The sequence below is a fragment of the Xiphophorus maculatus genome, chromosome 16 (genome assembly GCF_002775205.1).
Source record: "Xiphophorus maculatus strain JP 163 A chromosome 16, X_maculatus-5.0-male, whole genome shotgun sequence".
Lineage (NCBI taxonomy): Eukaryota > Metazoa > Chordata > Actinopteri > Cyprinodontiformes > Poeciliidae > Xiphophorus > Xiphophorus maculatus.
Window position 1 is genome coordinate 21373627 of NC_036458.1, and position 21237 is coordinate 21394863.

Here is a 21237-nt window from a genome sequence, read left to right on the forward strand (position 1 = left end):
CACACCAGGTTACAGTTTGCAACGAGTTGCATCATCACTTCCATCGTCATGACAACGAACACAACAAAGCACAAACAAATTCTGGGTCCACGTTTCCCATCCCTAGCTAGAGTCAGCTGAACGTTTTCACCCCTGACGGTAGGTGAAGGTGAAAAATGAGTCACACGTGGCAAAGAAAGCTCCCAGATGGGTGAACACAAAGGGTATTTCCACAAATTGGGTTTGAACAACCCTGTAGGTATCCCACCTATACGGGCTGTAAAGGTTCACGTGTTCACATGAGAACGATGAGATATTTAGACTTTCCAAACAATGCTTGGTGTGTTTGTGAGTCCACCCACGGTGAACAGTCATTGCAACAATGAATCCATCAATGGGGAAACTGGTCCCACATTTAAAACAACAAAAAAAAAATCTTCTGGGTTTTACAGTCATCACACTTTTGAGGGGTAGGCTCAAAACTTGTCTACAGTCAAGACCAAGCTGCTGCTCTGAGAAAAAGTGTCAGAAGAGATAAATAATAGACGGGGTTTGCTTGCTTCTGAGGTGTTCACTTAGAACGTTTTATTCTTTTAGCTCCCGAGAGCTCCTCAATTGGTTTCACTTCCTTCGCCTCCAGCAAAACAATCCTCAGCTGGCCTTTCAAAATCAAATCAAATCTCTTTGTGACATGTCATCGGTTGATGGGTGTGAGAAAAAGAAATGAGGATGTTGCGAGCAATGAGGACACAAGAAGCAGTCAACATTCAGCTGCGCAATACTGAGGTAAGGTCAACCATTTCAAGCTGGCTTTCACATTTCAAATTGGCCCAAGGTAGTTTTAAGTCCCAATTATTATTATAATCATTATTATTTTTGTATTCCCACAACAATCTTCTGTTGACCTTAAAAGTTTCAAAATTGTCAGTGGCTAAACAATATACGACAGATTTACCAGATTAGAAGGTGTAATTATTTTGCGACTGTATTTCATGGGCTTTTTTTTTTTACAAAAGTGAGAGAAAGAAAAACGTTGGAAGATAAAGTTTAATAATCTGAGATATGGTTTTTACAAATAAGCTTTCTAGCACTTCACCACCCATCGACAACCACACAGTGATGTTAACACATGCAGGGGAAAGCTTTAGAAAACAAGTGGTAGCAGCCTCATTTTTATGATATAATCGTACTTTTAGGTTTTAATAACTGGACTGTGTTTGCTTTTTTGCTGTAACTTCACAGTTCATGTAAAAAGCAGCGACGGAATCAGTTTCAAACCTGCCTCCCGGCAGAGCAGGGTTTTCCTTAGTTAAAGCCCTCAAAACCTTTATGCAGGTGGCAGGCTGTGTTTGTTGAGGAAACCTCAAACTCTGGCATTGTAACTGAAGATGAGCAGACAGGTGCGCGACATCTGAGTGTGTGCGGGGCTCTAAAAGTGACATGAAAGAGTTGGCTTCTCAAGACTCCTGCAGATTTACAGTGCACCATCTTCACTCCCTCAGACGCCTACCTCCGCCATGCCGCGCTCGTTCCTCGTCAAGACCAAACGGACGCATCCCCTCAGCCCACCCAGGGACCACTGCTCCAGACGGCAGGCTGAAACTAACGCCAAGGATGGGATTGGGCTTCCTGAAGATGCTCCACAAACTTTACCTTCCCCAGAGATCAGAAACCCTGTGACTGATGGACCGGCAAACTGCTCCTACAGAACCCCAAAAGACAAGCTCTGGCCTTCAGGTATGAACCCATTTCTTAAAAATTATACTTTTTGCATTAGCTGATTCTATAACAAGATAATAATTAGCAAATGAAGAGCAAAATTTTATATTAATTGTACTAGAGGACACTTTAGGTGTTAAGAGCAAGCTAAGGTAGATTGGGTAATTGGAGAGTCTTGACTGACCAATTGGGGTCAAGACTCCAATTGACGTTGCAAATCAGGGGAAAGTTAGCCAAATACCAAACATGATAAAAGTAAAGCACATTTATGCTGCAAACTTTAGGAGATAAAAAGCTGTACTGACAAATAAAAGCAACATACCGACTGCTGATGTTTGCTTGATTTTGTAGGAATGCTTGTAGACTCAACCGATAGTCCAGGTCTTGTGTCTCTTCCACTGTTATTTTGATTGGACGGTGATAAGTTTGGAACCCACTGGCTAAAAAAATCTGTTTCATTTTCTGACTGAAGCCGCTGTGGAGAAGGAAGACCGTCCCACGCCAGTCGCACCATGGTCGCCTGACCGACAACAATCTGACCGAGAGAGAGAGCTGGAGAGGCTCGTCTTCTTGTTGCTCAACCACACGTCGCACACTGACCTCAAATCACCGGTCAGGGATTGTCCGCTCTGTGAAAAGGTGAGAAACGAAGAATAAGACTGTTAAAAAAAATAATTTATTCTCTATTTTACTATCCGAGTAAAACCACATGCTGATGGTATCTTGCTATTCTTCCTTCAGACAAATTGCACATTCATAGAATGTGCAATTTACCATTAGTAATTGTTTTTCTATTAAACAAATTCCATTACAAAACAATTGTACTATAAAATATTTATTCAAAAATTATGCAATTTTTCAACCTGGATCAGTTTTAGGATTGAGGGAGGGCTGGCAGCAGAGGTTTTATATGAAATCCCGTTCTTGTGAATAGATTCTAATTATCTGTTTCAATAACATTTGAAAAGTTATCAGGAATAACTATGTTAAAATTATGTAAAGTTTTAAAGAATATCTCCATCAATGGTATTTTTATAAGTGTTTTAACTGGCTTTTGTTTTGTAATGGAGTTTGTGTTTCTTTTTATGATCAACATAAAAAAAGAGTTTACTTGGTTTGATTGTTTTAAAGACGATCATAGTGTAAAATATAAACACCTGTAGCTTTTTTATATACATATGGGAGATATGGCTCACCACCAAGGGAGCTCTTTCCTCAGAGGGCGGCAGAAACATTCTAACAAACACGCTTTCTATCGCTCATTTGCAAGTCCGGTCAGTGGGAAGTGGGCACTCCCCTGCGTTATATAAACTGTGTGAAAGTACAACTTTGCACCGATGCTCTGAAATTGGTATCCGACTCTCTGCTTCCCCATTTTCGAACAGAACGGCTATTTGACTTTTTGTCAAATTAACCTGGATCTCTCTAGTTTGAAGTCCAAAACTTCAAACTAGACAAACTTGCTCTGAAACATTATACATTTTCTGTAGATTGCTTACAGATTCTTTAAATCAGAATATATCAAGCAGTTACTGTTAAAAAAATGATAAATAAAAGGGCAGAGGGAATTCTTTGTTTTATACCTAAAATAAATCAGACACAGAAGGAAGTCTAGCATTTATGCAAGAACCATCTGTGGTGAGTTGAGTTTTTCTGTGTGTTTATTTTAGGTTTCTGTGTCTTTTGAGTCTCCGTGTTGTCCCGTCTACCCCTTGATTGTTCCCAGGTGTGTCTGGTTCCCTGATTACCCTCTGTGTACCTGTGTCTACCTGTGTTTCTTTGTCTTTGTCAATTCTGTCGTATTTGTCTTGCTGTCCAGATGTCTCACCAGTTGCTACCAGCAGATTAGCTTTAACCTTCCGCTCTTGCTGTGCTGCCTGGATTTTGGACTTTTGCATTTCTGGATTCATCATTAAATTCACCTTAATTCATTCCAATCTGGGTCCTCAGCGTCTGCCTCACCACCTCACACCACATTTCATGACACCATCACTGACTAAATGAAAAATGTTAAAAAATAAAGGAGAAAATCGTATGCTTTTCATGTTTTTTCCTGGTTTTTAAATTTTAGATAAACTAGCTATTTTTATATCTATTGCAGAGGTGGTGCGAAATAAATTTCAATGTCATCGTTTAAGCGATTTCTTGTAGTAGTAGCTCACCTATTTCTGTGCAAAGTGAATCCACTAGGAAACTTTAGATCACTAAACTTTTTACCTAACATGAATTTATCTCATTCTTCTTGTTCTCCTCAGTCTCTTTCAGATATCCTAATGTCAGGGAGTCTGCGAGACCAAGTGTACAACACCCTCTCCATCCCTTTGTCGAGATCCCTGGCTGCTGCAGACATATCCCATGTGCCCTTTGGTTTCCAAGCAGTTGGCAGCTACAGCAGAGCAAAGGTCTTTACCTCTTTAAGTGTTTCTTTCCTTCTTTCTTTTTTTTAAGGACTTTTGGCTAGTGGGCTTTATTTCACAGTATGCGGACAGGAAAGTGGGTTGTGAGGGAGAGGGAAGAGTTGCGGCAAAGGCTAACGGGGCCTTGAACCCGTGACGGTCCGGTCGAGATACATTGATCACGGCTCTACTGGGACTTATTGTAAGCTTCGTTTTTGTGTCCAGGAGCGAAGCTTTGGCTGCAAAGTGTGTGGAAAAGTCTTCAAGCGCTCGTCCACCCTGTCCACTCACCTCCTCATCCACTCCGACACGCGGCCTTACCCCTGCCAGTACTGCGGCAAGAGGTTTCACCAGAAGTCTGACATGAAGAAACACACCTTCATACACACAGGTGAGGGGGAGACGCACGAGACAGGTTTACTGTTAAACTTGAGCGTGAATCATGATGGGCCCGCCTCGTTTCTGCTCCCTGCTCAGGAGAGAAACCACACGTGTGCAAGGTGTGCGGTAAAGGATTCAGCCAGAGCTCCAACCTCATCACCCACAGCCGAAAGCACAACAGCTACCGGCCTTTCAGCTGCTCCCGCTGTCAGCTCACCTTCCAGCGCAGGGTGGACCTACAGCGCCACCATGAGACACAGTGCGCCTATGGAGAGGTGTACAGCCAAAGCTGAGCACATCAAGCTGAACTTTTTTGTTTGTACATAACTTTGACAATCTGTGTATAATGTTTAAATGAATATACAGTTTGTACATTTGTTTACATGACTAAAGACTAATGTGACTTCTCTTGGCTCGTTATTTTAGCTTATCTGTTTTTAATACTAAAGTAGAACTAATTCTGTAATGATAATTGAGATATTTCTGAATCTAGCTGATGGCATTTTCAGTTACGATCAGAAAATCCGCAATTACAAAATTACTTCAGCTCACTTTTGCCATTCTGACAGAGTTGCATAATCCATAAAATGCTATGGCTTATAATAGAAAAATTATTCACAGGAAAATGGAATTGGAAAGATGCGAAACCACAAAATTATCACTTTCATCCCGAAGAGTAAAAGAACATTTCAGCCTGCATCTTCCAAATGTTATTGCAATAAGAGTTGTTTTTAGTAAAAAAGAAATATGCATGGAAAAGTCAGTATATGCAGCCTTAAACATTATAGAAATCAATGTTCATTATTTAGGGGAAACAATTCAGAATTTGTGACACAGATTTAGTTAAAATATTAAAAACAGTCAATGTCTTACCTGCAATTGGTAACTCTTCTTGCATCCCAAAGGCTAAAGCTAATAGCGCCGCACCTCCTCCTACCTATTCCCCGTGTTAGTAATGTAGACTTGCAAAATTTCAGGTTACAAATTATTGAACTGAAAATTATCTTCTAATAATACAAAACAACCACTTTAAAGTGTGAGAGACATGCTGTATGAAAACGTCTTGGTCACTGTCACTAGCTAGCAGGACTAGCTGTTAGCTTCAGCATCTTCTAGCCGTTTATGCTAACTGAAGCTGCCATGCTAGTTTTCTGCAGGAGCAGATAAGTGGTAATTACTTGTAGCCTTTTAACAGGACCTTTCTTTGAAAATCCCAATCAGGTTAACGGAGTACGGATGTCTAAAATACAGAAAACAAAACAAATTAACATCACTAAATGTAAATCTTGTGTTTCCATGTTGGCTTCACGTTGCAAACTTAACTTTGCTCTGCTGCCCCTGAGAGGCCAAAACGTGATTTATTTATGCTTTAAGCAAATACAACAATGTAACATTCAGCATTACATCTTACAGCATTTGACTTCAACAAAGCACATTATTAGCTTTTTAAAAAAAAACAATTACACAGAAGTTGGGGTCTTGGAGTTGAAACAATGGGCCAACACATCTCAGCTCATTTAATGCACCTTTTTTTCTTTACCACACAAACCCAAAGGTGTTGATGGCGTGCTCTCTGTTTGAGTCACTAGCAACATTTTTATTCCTCTGCCGAATCCAGATGTGCCAAGTGCTCCACACCATCAAACTGGTGACTTTTCACTTTGAATCAAACCCGTAGCACTTTACAGAACGCCGCACATGACTGGGACCTGCTGTATTCGCATGTTTCGAGGCCTCTTGTCTCTTCGGCGCACATGAAAACGGCACTCAATGGAGGCGCAAAAACGGCTCTGCACACGCAAGAAAGAAAGCAGCTGTGTTCTCACACACAAAAACGCACAGAAGCTGTTGCAACCCCTGTCCCAGTTCTCCACTCTCAGATTTGCAGAAGGAAATCCTGAGAAGGAGATAAAAGAATGCAACTGTTCAGACTTATCTGGGACATCAGAGCCGAAGATCTGCAGGTGCTTTGCCTAATGCTGATAAATTTTCTGGAGCTGACAGAAGCATTTAACCGCTGCAGTTTATTTTAAATGCACAGCTTTGAATTTCGGTTCAGTCTCTTCCCCCCCAGCTGGTCCACAGCTCTAATGTTTTTAATATGAAAAGAGGGCAAGTGGTAGATTGGGTTCTGACTAAATTGATTAGCTATTATTAGCATTTTGTCGGCATCATTTGGTAGGTTTCATGAAAGAGCTGTGCCAAGCCAAACGTTGATACTACAAATGAAAATAAAAACATAAAATACAGTACTCATCAAATATCAATGTATTTCTTTAGCTCATATACTAAAATGTCTGTCCCTTAAAACTTAAGAGTGAGGTGACTGATATAATGTCTGAGATACATGGGAGACTACTGTGGGAAAACAGAAGGGGACAAGTATGGATGTTAAAAACCAAAAGTAAAACGTCTTGCAGTGGTTAGAGCCTTCAAAGTACTTTTCAAATTTGTGACTATAAAATACTTAGATGTTAACCGGTCTTGTTCTAAGGGTACAATAAGATAAGTACATACACATGGCAAATAATAACAGATTTATAATCAACGTGTTCACACTGCAATGTCACTTCAAAACATTTTGAACCTAAAGTTGAGAAGCAATTACAGTCTTTAGATACTCTGATAACATTTTTCACATGTTAACAAGACCACAGGGTTTTGCATGCTAGGATGTACAGTAAATGTCAAATACAACAAACACAGCAGGCGTTTTGTTTTCTGATTATGCTGTAGTCATGTTTTACCTCTAAACTGAGCTGGAGGACTGATCAGACAGGAAAGGTGGAGTCCTGTTGTTGCAGCCCTCTTGAGTCTGATTTGTTAAGTGAGCATTTCTAAAAGACTCTGGGTGTCCCCCTAAAAAACATCAACAACAAAACAACAAACAAAAACAAGACGCAGTATAATTTTATGATGACGCAGGAAGTCCCATCGGTTCACCAAAGCATACGTTCACGTCTCAAACGTCCATCGTGTTGCTGCGTCTAACCTGTGTCTGGTGTTCACACACATTCTTTGAGCCACAGATTAAATCAGCGTCTGCCCTGCTGTCGAGTGTTTTCATGTTTACTGTTAAAACGGCATGGTCTGTGCTGAGATGCAGGGTGACATAGTTTCATTTCTGTGGTTGCAAACTGATCGTGCCTTCGGCAAACGTCCGCATATCTTTGGATAATTTTCACTTACACAACCAAACACAAGGAAATGTTTCTAACTGCCTGATCTGTTTCTCTCGAAGCAAAAATATGAAAGTGGGGGTATTATGTAAAATTGACTTTTTAAGTTTTACACCATGATATAATGTTATTCTATGTTTAAAAACACATCTGGAGTGTGGCTTTGATTCATCCGTGCATGTTTGAGAAATCCTTTTTATCTCTTCGTGGCAATCATTCGGGGGTGGCTCACCAAGCACCGCCTATTTACCCAAAGCCCCTCCCTTGTACGTGACCCGCTCAGCTACTCCAGACTAGCCAGTAGCAATTAGCAAGCACCTGGTGAAACTTCCTGTCTACTGAGCTCATTACAGGAGCTATTTCTCAGTGCAGTGCTCCTAAGAACGTTTATAACGGCAGAATGGAGGAGAACTGGTGAAGTAATGAGCTGAAGGCGGCGTTTCAGAAAGAGCAGAAGCTTCTTAAAGAGATAGACGCCCAATTTCAAGGCGTCAAATTGCAAAGTGAAATTTCTTTTAAGTCATGTTTAACAGATACAGCTTTTTTATAACAACTGAAGGTAAAATCAGTCATATTTTCACCACATTATTCATTCATAAATTAATGTTCACTTTTTTATTCCTAATAAAAAACACCTTTTAAAACCTAAAATTTCGATTAATATTTATCATTTTTCTTTATTTGTTTGCTGATCTGAAACATTCCCAAAAGGGCGATTCTTGTTTTCTTTTTACGACACTGTGATATGTTCTCAGTCAGCAGGTCTGTATCATTATCTGACCAGACCTACTTCCTGCATTTACCTGTGTATGTGTGGATGCACCACAGTCCCCCCATTAAACTGACTCCAACCAGAAAAGCTGCAAAGACGATTCCCATCAGCAGCCCTTCGTGCAACACAAACCCTGCAGACAAGAGCATGAGGCAAGTTAAACTGCGGTTCAGTGAAAGTATTTATCAGACGATACTCACTGCTGCTCTCTGGACTCAGACTCTTTGTTCTTTGACCAGCCGACGGTTCCAGTTTGGTTACCAGCAAGCTAATGGGCCGGGTGACCACCATGGGCCTGGAGAGGTTTCTGATCTCACACTGACATGGGAATACAGAACAGAGTCAGGAGTTCACCACACACCTGACCTAAAATATTAGGTTATATAAAAAAGTTTAAATAGGGGTGGATGACATAGCCTTAAAGTTTTATCACGATATTTCGAGGTATTATCGTAACAACGGCAAAAGCAGTCAATAGTTCTTATCGTTGCTTTTATCGTTATCACAATAGTACCGTTAAAATATTGTGATAAAACTGTTCACGTCGTCCACCCCCATAAGGAACTTTATTCTATGTTTTTTTTTTTTTACCTGATGTCTGGATGATCCCGGAACAAGTGGGGGAATCAGTACCCCACTCTGGCAGCTACTCGCTTCCTGTGTGGTCTCTTCTCTTGCTGAGTCGGAGAGACAAAGGCGGAGGCTGCAGTGGACGAACTGCATGGACTCGTTATAAACGGGCCGCAGGACAAAGCTAAATCTCAACAGTTGCGCCTTTTCCGAATCGCCCACGTTTGGCGAGCCGTTGTCTATCGGCGAGAATCTTCTCCCGCTGTGGCCGTTTCTGTCCTCCTCACGTCCGACGTCTTCCTCCTCTTCAGCGTAAGCGTCTTCGTCCTCGTCACCGCCCGCCTTCGCGCCGAGCCTGACGGAGGGATCTGAGGAGCAGCCGTCGCTTACCACGGTCCAGAAGGGAGATTTCTTAGGGTCGGACTGGGGGGATACAAAACACGACTCCACTTGCACGACGTCTGCGAGGGAGGCGTTGGCAGAAATCTGCAGCGAGATAGACTACGAATTAAGAAACTGTCCTGGCATAGAAATTTAGAAGCAAAACATAAAAAATTTTTTTTAATATATTTGAATTAGTGCTGAAACGGTTAATCTGATTAATCGTGACTAATCATCTATTTTAATGATCGTCCATTCATATTTAGTAATTGATTTATCGTTAACTGGAGTACACAGTTAAGGAAAGGACAACATACTAAAAGCAGGAATTAAGCCAAAACTGTGCAAAAAATATACACATTTTGCATTAAATCTCCAATTAAGCACCTGTTGCTATTCAATTATTAATTAGTTAGTGAAAAAAATAATATCACCAGACCAGCCCTACACTGTATTGATTTTAAGTGAAACAAAAGAGATGAGATTTTCACATGTTGATGTTAGGAGGATTATTTTTAGCTGCAGATGCTGCAGATGATCTGAGCTCACTAAAGGAATGCTGTTATTGCCTTTCAAGCAATTAAATGTTTATTTACCTATTTATAAAATCTAAATTCAAGTATTTTTTGCATCTTTTAATTTATTTCTAACATTGTATAGAAATGGTTAAATAAAAAAGTCCACGGAATGTGCAAATTAATTCTGACGATTAATCGATTAACTGTCAGAATAATCGATTATTAACATATTTGTTCTCTTTATCTGAAATCTTGACGTTCAATGAGCCACCGGGAAATATGGTTTATGTAAAAAAAACAAAATAATAAAAAAAGTTAGACCGGCAGAGACCTCGACAAAGACGCGGTGGTCGGCGGTGATGACACACGGCCCGGTCCACGTCTGCTCGTAGCTGTCGGTGACGAAGAGCCCCAGCTGCAGAGCGGGCCCCGATGTGAGTATGGGCACCGGCAGATGGTGGGGAGCTGGGGCCGACTCTGGACCCTGCCGTGCCCCCCGCGCGAACCGTCCAATCAGAGGAAGGGTCACGTTGTCATCATTAGCAGCAGATTTTGAGGGGCTGGTGGCAAAGCAGCTTATCTGAAAGGGAAGGTAAGAAAAGCAGGTGAGACACAGCTTCTTGTAAAAGTACTGGTGCACTTTAAAAAATGTTGAGTTTTGCTTATTAGTTGTGATAGATGAAGACCTATAGCACGGCAGCGTTGTAACTTATAAACTTAGTTTATATATTTTTTTTTCTTATAAACTAAGATCTGATAAGTGTGGTGTGCATTTATGTTCAATCCATGTAATCTGCTACATTAAATAAAATCTAGTGAAACTATTTTCCTTCTAAAGTCACCTAATCTGTAAACAGAGTCCACTCTGGGAATTTTTCACCTGCGTGAAAACCAACAGCCCACCCCCACCATAAAACACGGTGGCGGCAGCATCATGCTGCAAGTAAAATTAGGAAAGCTGGATAGAGTCTGTGGAAAGACATGAAAGCTGACGTTCGCAAACGATGTTCATCCAATCAGATTGATCCCTCACTATTTGTTTGTTTGAGTCGGTATATCACGTAAAATCCCAAAGAAAGACAGTAAAGCGAAAGTTGTAAGTAAATGATTCAATGCAGTCTGCTGGGTTTCCTTTGATTTTCTTTTTTAATACTTTGAATACTTAATTGAGTCTACTGCACTGTTTGATAACCGGGACCAATTAGATTTATGTAAGAGACATTTGTTGTGAATTGGTGCTATATATATAAATTGAACTGAAACTGAATTTTTTAATTTTTTTAACTTTACAATGAACTTTTGTAAGAACTCACATGTACGCTGAAGGACGGTCTGGACTTCCTGTTCTCTTCGTGTGCAGCGACGCTCTGTGGCTGGACTCTCCATAGCAACAACTGATCATAAAACAGAATAAACACACACACACATTATCAAAATAATAAACACACAAAAAAACATTCAACTTAAGTTCTCTCATGTTTGGGGATTAGCTACGGTAACTTTCAGGAAGGTTTCACTAATTAATTTATTCATCAACGGCACCAAACGCGACGACACAAAGGGCAATTGACACATTAGACAGAACATTTTGGGCACAGCAGCAGATGTCTAATAGCTTTTAAGCCAGTTAAATAATATAAAACACTGCTGGTGTCACTGCTACAGCTGATCATTGCTCAGATAAACTGACAATGAAGCTCCCAATAGGTAAAAGTAAAATGATATAAAGTGTAAAGTTTCTTCCTCCTTTAGAGGTTGGTCAACCAATGCCTTGTCTCCAATCTTAAACCACTGTAAAAAAAAAAAAAAAGTAGTGCTTCTTTTGCTTAGTAAAACCTATATAAATATATCTATAAAAGTAATACACACATTCCTTATATGTAATACTAACAAAAATGCATTGGATTCAAGTTCTATTCCACTCAAACAAGTGAGTTTCAACCAGTAATAAGATGTCAGCAAAATCTCTGATCTTAGCAAGTGGGTTGGCATTTATTGTCTAGTTATTAATCTTGTTAGAAAACATTAAACAAGCTACTTCTCAGTGCAATGCTGATAAAAAACGTTAAAGGGTTAATACAGGAGCCATCTTATAACTTTCGGAAGGCGGAGTTTCAGAAGGAGCAGGAGTTTCTTAAAGAGACAGAGACCCAATTTCAAGGTGTTAAATTAGGAAGTGAAATTTCTTTTAAGTCATATTTGACATACAGAGGACTTTCATAACAACTGAAGCTAACATAGTTATTTGCTTATGCTATAAAATGGAACTATGTGCCTGGAGAACACATAATACCTAATCTGTATTTAGGGCGTGAAAGAATGTCGACTTTTTTGTTTGCTTTTTTTTTTTTGGAGCGCACACTGAGAAAATCTCACCGTGTTTTTGTACAGCACCCCTCTGGGCTGTTCCTGCAGAATCCCCTCAGTTCTGCAGAAAATGATCGGTAGCGCTAACAGGAAGTGGCTCCCATTCGACACGGCCTGGCATCTCTGGTCCCGCAGCGTCATGGCAACAGCTGGCAAAGACAAGCTCTGGAGGAGACAACCCAGGGGAATCCATTTAACTACAAACACAGAGGACAAAATTCAGCTGAAACCAAAATGTTTACATACATTGTATGGAGAAAACAAAGAAAAACTTTATCGTTTAGGTCAGTTAGAATTATCAAAATTGTTTCTATTTGCTAACACTACTACGCCTCTATAGGATTTAGAAAAAGCCAGGTGATGAGTCATTGCTTTTGCATGTTTCTGATCAAAGTGGAGGTTGAAGTCGGCCGGGGGCAGCCAGGGGGCGCTGTGGGGGGAGCAGAACGTTAGAGGGAAGAGGAGGAAAAATAATGAATCCTATTTATTTTTTAAATCTTGAATTTTTCATTATAATTTTTGTTTTCAGTTATCCAATCATTAAAAATCTAAAATATAAATTAGAGTAATTGACTTAAATGTTGATACTGATGCTCATATTCTGATTGGCTACCAGACAAACTCATAAAGCTGCTTTGCTCTTCAGGCTAGCTTAGCTAGCAGGAAATGGAAAAGTTTCTGACAAGGACGCTGCCACAAAAAAACCCATAAAACTATGGGAATAAAATAAATTTTGAGGTGATTACCATATTTGTCGATCTATAAGCCGCTACTCTTTTCCCACGCTTTGATCCATGCGGCTTATAGCCCGGTGTGGCTTTCTTGTGGATTTTTCTTCAACCACCAGGGGGCTCTTTAGCAGGAAGTGAATCGTTGGAAGTCAAAATTAGAAAGTAAAGAAGAAAGCGCTGATTTTAATTTAGAACAAGCACATGCTAGCAGCAGGCACGACTGAAAAAATTTCTTCAAACTCATATCCGCTCATCATGGAAACAACACGAAGAAGTTCATATGATGCTGCTTTCAAGTAGAGGGTTATCGATCTGGTAGTACAGGAGGGAAATAGAGCCTCAGCTCTGCGTGAACGAATCCATGTTCAGCGTTGGTGACGGAGGGCTGCGTCTCCAGCGTGCTGGATTTATTAAGGATAATTTATCAATTGGGAAAAACCGAGAGCGGCAGAGATACCAGCGGCTAATAGCCCGGTGCGGCTTATATATGCACATTTCCAGTTTTTTCAAAAAATTTGTACATGCGGCTCGTAGTAAGGTGCACTCTACAATCCGGAAAATACGGTAATATAAAATATTATATATCTTCTTTGAATAAAAAGGCAGATTGTGATGAAACATTTTATCATTTGGCTATAAAGTCGTAATATGTCATGTGATAGTAAAATTTTCCGACACAGAACTCATGGCCATCTAAAATCAGACTGCATGAGGTTAGCATTTATGCTAAGTGAATGTAACAGAATAGTGACTAAAAAAACACTCTAAAACTTGATTCTTTACGTATTTGGAGAATTGTCTGTGGGATTACAAAGGGGGTCTCTTTGGGTCTTTTGGTACCATGGCATGGAAGGGTTTGAGTTGAGTTGAATAAAGCAGATCACTAATCAGGGTGACGATATTTAGCCTATTAAACCTACTGTATACTGAATAGATTGTTTACACTGCCTCCATTGTTTGCATTACTCAACATATTGATGTTGATAGACAGCCTATCTTTAGTGAAATAAAACATTCATCAGAACAATTAACTTCTATGTTTGGAGACCTTGAGCTTTTGTTGGTCCACCGTCACACTGAGGAGACCGCCATCGCAGTTCACCACTGGTAATCTCTCCTGGTCTGAAGAAAACAAAAAGAAGACAGGAGGGCAGAGAAGGAAGAGCTCAAATTTGACAAACAATAAATCTGATCTTAAAGCAACAGTCCATACAACCTGGAAGCTGGAGAATGTGATCAAGGAAACCCGGGTAAATAAAAGTAACAGCCAATACAAATGAGCGCAAAACTTTGTCGCGCGTCATCATCCTCACACTACTTCCTGTCATCTTCTTCTTTGTGGTTTCCATTAGTAGTAACATCTGGTTGTTGATCATGTGACTTGTGTGATGTGGATAAAAGTGTTTCCATTGCAGTTTAGCAAAATGAACCAATTTTGATACAGCCAAATAACCTACAATTTTTTTAATCTAAAAAAAACCAGGGTTTTTTTTAAATCGCTGTCTTTCCATTGACTGAACTTATTTTTAAAATGTTAAATTGCGCAATTATATGGTCAGTGGAAACACAGCTAATGTGGGCAACATTTCCATATACGAGTATTATATGGGTTGTATAATGGGCCTAAGATATCACTCTCCTCAGGTAACATTTTTGGTAATTATGATGTTTTTCTGCTTACAGCTGATGAAAACACAACATTTTAAGATTAGAATATCATATCGCTCAATAAAAGACATTTGTAATGCAGAAATGTGGGCTCAAAGAGTGTTTAAACCCCCCCAAAAAGTTATTCTCAAAGGTTACGGACATGCATCTGTCAAATGAACTTCATATATTCGTATTTTCTAGTTTACTGAGTAGGACGGCACATAACAAAAGAGACAGAAGGAACCTACTTGTCCCGCCTTCTGCCAGCTGGATCACAAAGCGATTGGCCAGCTCAGCCTCAGTGTACGACCTAACGTTGGTGTAGCCGCTCTCAGCGGCCCAAACCAGAGGATCAGAGCCAGCAGGCGGCTCAGATAGGAGCCTGCTGGACATGGTTACGTTGGGCTCTGGTTGAAACGGCAACGAGACACTGTTGGAGGACTGAAATGAAAGAAATTACAAGCAATAACCGCACATGTGGTCGGGTACACTGCAAAAACCCAAGATATTAGCAGGAAGTTTTGATATAGTTCCTAGTGTATCTTAATACACACAAAATATCTTAATACACTTGAAATAAGACAAAACAAGCTTGCAATAACTTTTCAGCAACATAAAGGAGATTGTTTTTACGTCAATAATTCCTTAAGATTGATGAAAAAGTTCTTGTGAAATAATAACTAGTACTTTTTCACAAATATAAAGGAATTGTTGATTTAAAACAAGCTCCTATTTCTTATTGAAAAGTTACTTGTAAGTTAGTTTTGTCCTATTTCAAGTGTACTAAGATATTTGCACTAGAAACTAGACCAAACTACACAGTAAGATTCTGTGGTTTTGCAGTGTATGAACTGTAATTATATTTTTATTCCTGTATATGTTAAATCTGTCAGCTCAACTGGCTATTGTATTAGATCATATTTGATTCGAGCCTTACGTGAACAGAGACGTGACCCCTGACCCCTGTGGCTGTAATCACCCAGTTGACTGGGACCGAGCTGCTCAGAATCAGAACAACCTTGTGGGGTTCTGAAGTGGCCACCGGGGGCACCAGGGAGACCGTGACGTCGGCCTGCAGAGAACTGAGAGAAAACGATGCTTCGTTTTGCTTCCTTGTGGGTTAAACGGAACAATGTCTGATCTTAACTCCGGACCCACCCACTGATCCCGGGTCCTGCTGAACGCAGCCTGATCACATGGACTTCAGGACTGGCCTCGCTCTCTCTGGGATAGCTGCAGCCCTTCACCGTTTGCGGCTGCAGGTCGGAGGTCATGTAATTAGGAAACAGGAAGGAGGACTGAAGCTGGCACACAGCAGGAAGGGTCGGATCTGTGACACGGAGTCAAAGCAAGAGAGAATTTTATTTATTTATTTTTTTTAAAGGTTTTATTGGCTCTAGTGGCCTTTATTTGATAGTTAATTGACAGGAAAGTGGGTAATGAGAGAAGGGGGAAGACATGCAGCAAAGGTCACCAGGCCGGGAATCGAACCTGCGACAGCCGCGTCGAGTACTGAGGTCTCCTTATGTGGGTAGCGCTTAACCTCTGCTCCACCACAGCACATCCCAGCAAGAGAGAATTTTTTATTTATTTTTACGCTCCATAAATCTGGAACAAATTCCAGAAAACTGCAAAACCGCCGAAACACCGACGTCCTTTAAATCAAGGCTAAAAACTCACTTGTTTACAGTTGATTTTGATTCATAATAACTGGAACATTTATAAAAACACTTGACGTACATTTAATGGTGAATACTGTTGATGATTTTCACAAACTTTGTTTTGTAAGTGTGTTATGTTTTTATCATGTAAAGCACTTTGTCTTGTTGCTAAAATGTGCTACACAGTTAAACTCGCCCTTACTTTAATTAGCAGTTAATTTCACAAAATATTTCTCAACAAACTCTCAAAGAGAGGAAATGACTGCTGAGTCACTGCACTCACGTGAAATTTAACAACTTATCCTCAAAACATAAACTTTCACATAACTTTGACCCACTGCTCATGACTCCAGCGCCTCCACAAACCACATTATGGCGACGATTTCTGTACAATTAAAATCACAGGTGAATAACTTTGTTATGCGTCATTAAAAATAACACCGCGCTACGTGCGTGCTCAAACTACTTCCTGTCTTCTTTGTGGTTTCCTCCAGTAGCAATGTCCGGTTGTTGATCATATGACTCGTGTGATTTGAAAAAAGTGTTTCCATTGAAGTTTTGTGAAAAAAAATAATTTCAATACAGCTTAAAAAAACCCACCTCATCCAAGCACCAAAACTTTTTTAATGAAAAACCAGAATTTTTTCGAAATTGCTATGTTTCCTTTAAGCAAATTTATTTCTGAAATGTCAAATTGCACAATAACGTGCTCAATGGAAACGCAGCTAGTCACTCGTTTGCTTACAAGTTTTTATCCAGTGTCTCACTTCACTAAGTCACTCTTATGTAAATTCTCCATAATCATAATCCATCCTGCCTGAATAAAATAGCAACTCATTCATTCTCAAAAGTGCTGACTTCAGTCATTTTGAAGGTTGTCATTACACTTTTTTTTTAATATACAGTGTAGTTTCTCGTTCCCTCACCTTCTCCCAGGTGGATGTAAACTCGATTGCCCTGCTTCGTGTGGACCAGGGAGGACAGGTTGCCATGGTGCTTCATCGCCCAGCGGTGCAGCGTGTGGAGGCGAAAAGGTAGCGAACGAACTGTTCGAACGGTCAAGCGTAGAGTTTGTGACTGGACGCTGGAGTTTGGAGACACCTAGCAAGTCATTTAAAGATGGAGCTTTAAATGAAATATTCATGATATTCTTTTTTCCCCCCCTGCGCTTTATGACTGACCTGCACCAGTACTGGGAGGTCAGGGGGCAGCAGGTCAGCCTCCAGCCACCAGCTGATTGGAAGTATGGAGCTGAGCACCAGGTGGAGGGCCCTGAGAGGGCCGCTGGGTGGATTCAGAGGCTTCAGGAACACCGACACCTGGAGGCAGGAGAAAAAAACTGGTGTGAAAGATTGACAAAATTTGATCTATTTATAGAACCTTACAAAAGGTTTTTATACGCCTGCAAATTTTTCACAATTTGTCATCAAACTTTATTGCATTTTATTAGCACTTTATGTGATGCACCGTTACAAAGTGGCTCAAAGGTGTAAAGTTGAAAGGAAATCACAGTTTTAACATTTTTCAAATTGTGGCACACATTGGCATTCAGCACTCTTTACTTTGCTGCCTCTAACTTAAACCCAGTGCCACCAATTGGATTAGAATAGCCAAAAAATAACAAAAAAAACCCCTCAGTAATTTAATGTGTGGAATTTATTCTTAGCCTAAATAGAAAATTATACAAAAGTTTGTATATCAAACAATTTCTAGCAATTTTCCAAAAAACTAAAAATAATTATCGCTTTTATTTTGAAATTAAAGCCCACTTTCTATATAAATTTAATTGTTTGATAAATTAATAAATAAAATTATTAATTTATTTATTAGTAGATTAAAGTAAGCTAGTGGCTAACTTACGGACAGCAAGTTAGCAACTTACGGAAAGTGGCTAACTTGCTAACTTGCTAGCCAACTAGCTAACAGTGAAAGCTAGCGACCTTCTCCACGTACTGGTTCGTTTCTCGCGGTTTTAATTAACTTCACGACACAATAACCTTTACCAAAAACAGTAAGTATTAATATTTATTTGCTTTCTATGAAGAAACATATCACTGTCATGTTGCGTTTTGTCAGTTTTCATCGTAGAAATGAGAAACACCGTCGTGTTTTACAGTTACTGATGAACTAACATGAATATTTTAAGCTGTAGACGGAAAACATCTGAACTCCACCAAGACGGGTTTCCAGCCAAATTACAAAGTGTACACTTTCTTTGTATTACAAGATAGTACTAAATAGTATTTATTGTGACTCAATAAAATAAGATTAGGGGACTTAACAGGAACACTTAGTTTTTATTATTACTTAGAAATTTATTACTTTTATAAATTTAGAGCATACTTAGAAACTCCAGAGAATACTTATACTTATCTAGCAACCCAGATGTCCAGAGGATACTTACTTACTTACTTACTTACACTTATTTAGCAACCCAGAACAGGGATTAGAACCTAGAATCCAGAAAAACTATGTTAGCAACTAATTTTTACACTCCTATTCTTCCAAACCAGAACAGGAATTAGACCAGAGGATACTTACTTATACTTATCTAGCAACCCTGAATAGGAGCATCTAGTTTATTTACTTTGGATCAACATTATTAGATTCTTTTTCTTCTTATTTTGTTTGTATTTCCTTTTAATTCCTGTACTTTATATTTCCTCGTTGCTGAAAATGTGCTAAATAAATAAAATTACCTTTACCTTTAATAAAATATCAAAACAATTAGCGCTCACTTCAATTCAGACACTATTAAAGTTAATGCAGGATTCTTCGTCTTTTTAAAGGAAACATTTTCTTTTTTAAAAAGTAAAAGTTTGTAAGTTACCATGTTCTCAGGGCTGTTGGTTGCTCTTTGCAAAGCGATGACATGAGTTTCCTTGTTCCCCTGCTCCCAGGCGGCGCAGCCCCGGCCCGCCTGAACCCTCTCCTGCAGAGCCCGAACAGGATGCTGCGCTCCGGCTGGATCAGCCGGAGAACACCGCCCCTCTGCACCTTGAGCCACGGAGGAACAGAGGGCAAATAATAACAGTATGTAATGATAGCATGAATATTAAATTCTCGGTTACGATGCTACGCAAAATCTTTGAGATTATGTTCTCGCATTGTTATGCCATTGCCGTTATATTATTTGAAAATTGGCTCAAAACAACAATATCATTGTTTATCGCAATAAACTATATTTTCTGGGACAATTTATTGTCCTGTAATATTTGTTATTTTGACAGGCCTAGTTCTATTGAATAAAAAAGAAGAAATAATAACACAAAAGAGTTTCTGGGAGCAGAATTTCTTTGTTCTGAGGTATTGCCCTAAATTTGTCTCTAACGCTCTGATTAAAGTCGTTTAACCAGGAGACTTTATCCTTTGGGATCAATGAAATAGTTTGGAGTGGAGTGATTCTCACCTCTCAGTCTTTCCCAGAGGAAAACAAAGCAGAAAACCCAAAATCCAACCTTTGTTATCGATGGCATTGTGGATTCAGCTGCTGGTGTCAATCTGTAGTCAGCGCTACATTGAGGGCAGTCAGCTTCACTTAGGGCAAGCTGTTAAACACATAGTACCGTCAAAATGTTTAGTTGACTGATTGAACATTTCATCTTACAAAGAAATTATCACAATTTTTCATCGATTACTTGAAAAATGGATGAATAGTGAAAACATCAAACTCCTTAAAAGTAAGCTAAAAGACAGGTTTGGTTTTTTTTACAAAATATTTGGTAAATGCCACTTTATGCCACTAAAATCAAGCTCCTCAAGGCTATTATTTGTATGCATTTTTAGTATGGAATCTGTTTAATTTGGCAGAAAGAGAAAAAAATCTTTTGCTTCATTGTTTGCAGTTTTTCTATGTGAATATCAGTCTTATCCAGTGATGTTATCGCTCTCAAATAAAGATAAAGTTGTGCAAAATTGACGAAACTTTGCCCACTGTAAACAAAGTCTAAATAGCTTTTAACAAACATTCATAGTCCTGTTTAATATTAAAGTTCTTTCCATTCATGTCTGAACGGCTGAACTATTTATAATTGTTGCAGTGAACGTTCTCAGTCATGTTTAGAGGCAATACGAGATGAAATCTCACTCTCACCTGCGGCGCTGCACAGAGGAAAAAGCCGACTGATGTTCCAAGGGCTGGTTGAAGCTGTTTACTAAACACACACACACACCCTTGCACACACACACACACACTTCACAACCTAAACTAGGCAAAAAGACACCGTCCAGTCTCAGCTGGGCTCCGCTGGGGAGGGAAGCTGCACCAAAAGACGACTCGACGGGAGATTTGGAGTTGGATGTAAAGACGCGTTTAAAGGGGCGATGGGAGGGCTCAGGGCATGGTGTGACACGGTGGAGAGAGAAATAGTAAGGAGAGGTATAAAAGGCTTTGGAAACGTCTCCAAACACAGATGGCAACGGGAAGGAGGAGCAGAGAAGAGGAGAGGAGGAGGAGTTTTAGGAAAACACAGAAAGCAGGAGCAAAATGATAAAATGTCTCAAGCAGGGAAATCTTCACTCAATGATGGACGTTTAGCCAATTAGTTTTGGTTTTGCTTTCTTGCAGAGTTTTTCTTTTGTTGTTTTTGGAGGGAGGGGGGTTGTCACACGTTCTTATATGACAATAAGAAAATGCAGTTTCCACTTGATTTCATTATTAAGGGAAAAAATGGCTCCCCAAACAAACCTGGCTCTGTGAAAACGAACTTTTCACACAATCACACGTAATTGTACACAAATTTGTGTATGATTTTGGTGATAGCAGTCATCAAAACGTAATGTTTCTTCAATTGTTGACCGTTTGCTTTGTAACTTTGTGTTTTTATTATGTAAAGCACCTTGAGCTGCAGAATCAATAAACCACATATACAGTAACGTTCTGATAACATGAAGTAGGCTGAGCAATCTTAAAACATCGTGTGACCTTCAAATT

At 39.7% G+C, this 21237-nt stretch overlaps 2 protein-coding genes across 2 annotated transcripts; one reads left to right on the top strand and one right to left on the bottom strand.

Annotated features, from left to right (window-relative positions):
* The first annotated feature begins 475 nt into the window (after positions 1-475).
* Positions 476-4881, top strand: LOC102230462 (zinc finger protein 205-like). The gene is made up of 6 exons (XM_005802827.2): positions 476-765; positions 1482-1716; positions 2171-2337; positions 3954-4100; positions 4320-4485; positions 4572-4881. Exons 1-6 carry the CDS (start codon positions 703-705, stop codon positions 4766-4768), a joined length of 975 nt encoding a protein of 324 aa, XP_005802884.2. The 5' UTR covers positions 476-702; the 3' UTR covers positions 4769-4881.
* Positions 4882-5820: 939 nt separating this feature from the next.
* Positions 5821-20609, bottom strand: LOC111611603 (transforming growth factor beta receptor type 3-like). The gene is made up of 17 exons (XM_023348668.1): positions 20398-20609; positions 19714-19852; positions 19135-19301; positions 17486-17623; positions 17231-17405; positions 15802-15973; positions 15581-15725; positions 14892-15084; positions 14042-14115; positions 12272-12427; positions 11209-11289; positions 10227-10475; positions 9018-9482; positions 8627-8744; positions 8458-8559; positions 7223-7334; positions 5821-6372 (listed from the first exon to the last, which is right to left on the bottom strand). The coding sequence occupies exons 2-16, from the start codon at positions 19778-19780 to the stop codon at positions 7225-7227; spliced, it is 2412 nt and encodes an 803-aa protein (XP_023204436.1). The 5' UTR covers positions 19781-19852; positions 20398-20609; the 3' UTR covers positions 5821-6372; positions 7223-7224.
* Positions 20610-21237: the final 628 nt, after the last annotated feature.